Consider the following 3,691-nt stretch of genomic DNA (forward strand, 5'->3'; position numbering starts at 1 on the left):
AAACGAAATCGATTCGCCAATGGCGCCAATGTTGAATTAATATTATATGCTTTGCCGGCGACGGAGGGTCGACGGACATCAAGTTTTATCAGGTGTTCTTGGCGAGGGGTTATCTAACTGCACGCAAACCGTGTACCATGATACGTCGCTATAACAATAGAATGAGAAACACAATGCGAAATATTTTCAATTTCAAAGAGTGTACAAGAGGAAACCTCAAAGGAATCAAAAAATAATTGACTAGAATACGCGCAATGACTAGATCTTAATTGGAATAAACAAAAGAGAGAAAAATTGTGCAATACAAAGAGATACGGAAATATATAAAAGAAACGAATAGATTTCAACAATGTGGAGAACGTTTAATCAATAGATGCGCGTGCCCGTAATTATACCGTGAAAAACTGAATTAAACATGCAACCTTTTGCAAAGTCATCGAATAAGATTTCTCGGTATCATTGACAAAGAAAAAAGACGTCGATATTTATTAAAGATGCAATTCTATCTGCAATTCGTTTAGGATGACGACGCTGGCGATCTGTCGCCCACTTCTTATAATTAGATTACTCTTAGCTCGAAGAAATGAAAGTTTTACATTGACTTTGATGTAGACATAAAAGTTAGGCGTTAACTAACTTGTGGCTCTACGGAATAAGAAAAAAATATTGTGTGAGCAAAATGATTGATGTGAAATACGTGAATGGCTACAATCGCGTGCAAAAATGCCAACGCTGTATCAGTACGAAAAGTCTGTGAGGAAAATCTCGGGAAAATTATTTCTCGAGATTTTCCTAAAATCAGTTTTACTGCAACAACCGTTGGCTCTGAAAGTCCGGAAGGAGACATTATGTTTTACAGCTTGAGCTTTCTCTCTCGAGTTTTAAACGTAAAATCTGGCTCTCCGATTAATAAAGAAAAAAAGGACATTTCTAAGATTTTCTCTCAATTTATTCGCGCCCGACTGCTGCAACGTGTATTACAATTATGAAGCTGCACTACCTATCAGTACCGACATCCTACGCCTCTCGCATCGTTAATGTCTCCGCAGTTAATGCCAATGCACGCATTGAGGCATTAGGGAAAGCCGCGTGATACAGGGACATTAGCATTATAGGCCCGGTCGGGACTAACAATATACGGTAAGCCTCGATGGATGAAACGTGAAACTGAATGGATTTAAAGCGTGATGTTTATGCAAAGAAGACAGAGAGAGAGAGAGAGAGAGAGAGATGTATTAATAATTTTATCTTATTTCATGCATTACATCTTATTCCTCGCGCTAAACATTTTATTTCGAACGTTTTCATAAAACCGAGTTAAAATCGATTTAAACTTAAAGCAATACGAAGAACCTTTTCATTATCCGTATCCCTAGCAACATGCAGGGTGGACTTAGGGGAGCACAACCCTCATGAAGAGGGATCAAAGTTAATCGAAAGAAGCGATGACATTGGCGTCCCCGCAGTACTCTAGTCTACCGTTTTTAATCTTTTAAAAGAATTTTTGTAGATAAAGTTTACTTATTTAAAAAGGTAGATTCTTCTTCGGTCGAAAGTGTATTTCAGTCTCGAACGAGGTTCAGTGCCACGACGAGGTTGAATAGTATAGATTGTTTGATATTTACAGCGAAAATGCAATTTACGAAAATTAATAAGAGCAGAGGAAAGAGTTAATTAACATGGATCCTCGGCGTGACAAAATCTTTTCAAAATTTGATCCACCCACGAGCGGCGTTTGATCATATTATAACTGTTCGAAGGTACAAGTGTATACAGAGCAGTAGACAGACTTACGGGTTCCATCGAAGCGAGTCGCAATTGTATCCAAGAAGGTATTTTGTGGAGCGAGGAGGCCCTTCCTGACCGGCATTGGGGCCGCTCCACCGCGCTGTTAAGCGCACGAACCTGCGCAAATATGTAAATACCAATAATTAAATTATTTGCATGTATAGTATATCACGTATTATCTACAAAATTAATATACATTATTAAATTCATAATATGAAATTATATTCAATTTGAGTTATTTTTTAATCATTTCTATAGATCGCTAATATTCTTACTTAATGTCATTATAATTTCACTAAAACAATAGAGTTAAACAATTTAACTCCATTAAACAACGTAACTACAGCCAAGAAAATGTATTAAATTTAACCCAAATTTAATACATTTAGTTGATTATTCACTAAGCGCATACATTAATACAAACGTTGTTTACATTGTGAAACTAACCACAGAAATGAATTAATTTATACTTTGACACACATTTTGGAAGTTACAAATAACGAAATATTATTTAACTCAAGGGATTTGGTTATCCCGATTACCATTGCTCTTCTACCTCTAGTGTATAAAGCAGACCTGACCAATTTGAGCTTCGAAGCCAAAACGCAAAGCCATCGATGCAAAAAAATTCAATGTAAGATTTCAGGGATTGTAAACTGTTAATAAGCGTCACTCAGATACGTATCAATACTTTATGGTCCCCGAAATCTTATTCACATTGAATTTTTTTGCGTCAATGGTTTTGCATTTTGGCTCCGGAGTTCAAATTGACTAGATCTGATGTAAAGAGACGTAAAAAGTATTGTATGTTATAATAGTGAAAAGTATTTCATATATTTAACAAAATTCTTTTGTGAACGTTGGATTTTATTGTCATGTATTATATAAGTAAGTACCAAAATATACGATTCATTGGAGAATATTGCAAGTAAACAACATTCGAATCTCTCTATTATCAGACAAAGTGCTATTGTAACGCGCGTTGCCCGGGTTTCAAGCTGATACAATAAATATTTTCTGGAACTAATCCAATCACCTCGATTTTCCCATAGTCGAGAAATCATTGACCGTTTCGTGAATAACCGAGTTATACTACTGTATCTTGCATATCTCGCGGAAATATACAATACGTCTATGTAAATTTATTATGCTTGTTATCATTACTTCAGGACAATCGTGCATTTAATTAATCACGAATTCGCTCGAGATAGAAAAACAATCCACACGCTTATTTCTCTTGTAGAAAAATACTGCTACGCAGCAGTATTTTGAAGCACTATTGTACTATATTACAGCAATAGTATAGTAGTGCGCAACAATACAGTAGTGCGCAACAATACAGTAGTAATGTATTGCGTAATAGTATTGTAGTGCAGTAATGCAGTCTCAAAATACTATTGAGCTCAGTAGCACTTTTCCACAAGGTTGTAAAGTATTTGACATAATCAAGAGTGAGTCATAAGATACCTTGCCAATACCAAGATAAATATATAATATTATAATATATATAATACATATAAAATAATAACGTGTAATAATTACAAAGAGTGCTCAAATAGTGAGGATGTCCGGAATATGGAAGATACGGATTTGAACCCCGGCTGAGATAGTATTTTCCGCTAAATAAATTATTTGCAAATTTAAAATTCTCATTAACATCAAATTATTAATATTCTTAATAAAGCGTCTTAGCATAAAAACGCTATTAAACTGCTTGTCAATTTAATAAGTGATATTACTATTCTGGTTCTGGTTATAATTGCGTTTCAAGACTAAAAAGATTTCGGCATGTAGTTTGCGGAATTAAATATGTATATAAATTTACACAGAGATATTTAAGCATTAAAATCCACTTTGACCGATTATATATAGGATTTTTCTTATTTAATTAGAGTTAATAATG

At 34.6% G+C, this 3,691-nt stretch overlaps 2 protein-coding genes across 4 annotated transcripts in view; one reads left to right on the forward strand and one right to left on the reverse strand.

The window, feature by feature from the left end:
- Window positions 1–1,897, reverse strand: part of LOC108747111 (potassium voltage-gated channel subfamily H member 8) — a 31,120-nt gene extending 29,223 nt beyond the window's left edge. For 2 of the 3 annotated variants that reach the window (XM_018484380.1, XM_018484379.1), the window contains exon 1: window positions 1,795–1,880. In XM_018484380.1, the coding sequence (XP_018339882.1) occupies window positions 1,795–1,870 (76 nt within the window). In that variant the 5' untranslated portion in view covers window positions 1,871–1,880. Of the gene's footprint in view, window positions 1–1,794 lie in introns of all 3 variants that reach the window. The other variant, XM_018484381.1, reaches the window with a different exon arrangement.
- Window positions 1,898–3,166: 1,269 nt separating this feature from the next.
- LOC108747089 (uronyl 2-sulfotransferase-like) overlaps window positions 3,167–3,691 on the forward strand; it is a 20,412-nt gene continuing 19,887 nt past the window's right edge. Inside the window, exon 1 of the mRNA XM_018484344.1 lies at window positions 3,167–3,239. Within this exon, the coding sequence (XP_018339846.1) occupies window positions 3,167–3,239 (73 nt within the window). The remainder of the gene's footprint in view (window positions 3,240–3,691) is intronic.

The sequence above is a fragment of the Trachymyrmex septentrionalis genome, unplaced genomic scaffold (assembly GCF_001594115.1).
Source record: "Trachymyrmex septentrionalis isolate Tsep2-gDNA-1 unplaced genomic scaffold, Tsep1.0 scaffold191, whole genome shotgun sequence".
Taxonomy (NCBI): domain Eukaryota; kingdom Metazoa; phylum Arthropoda; class Insecta; order Hymenoptera; family Formicidae; genus Trachymyrmex; species Trachymyrmex septentrionalis.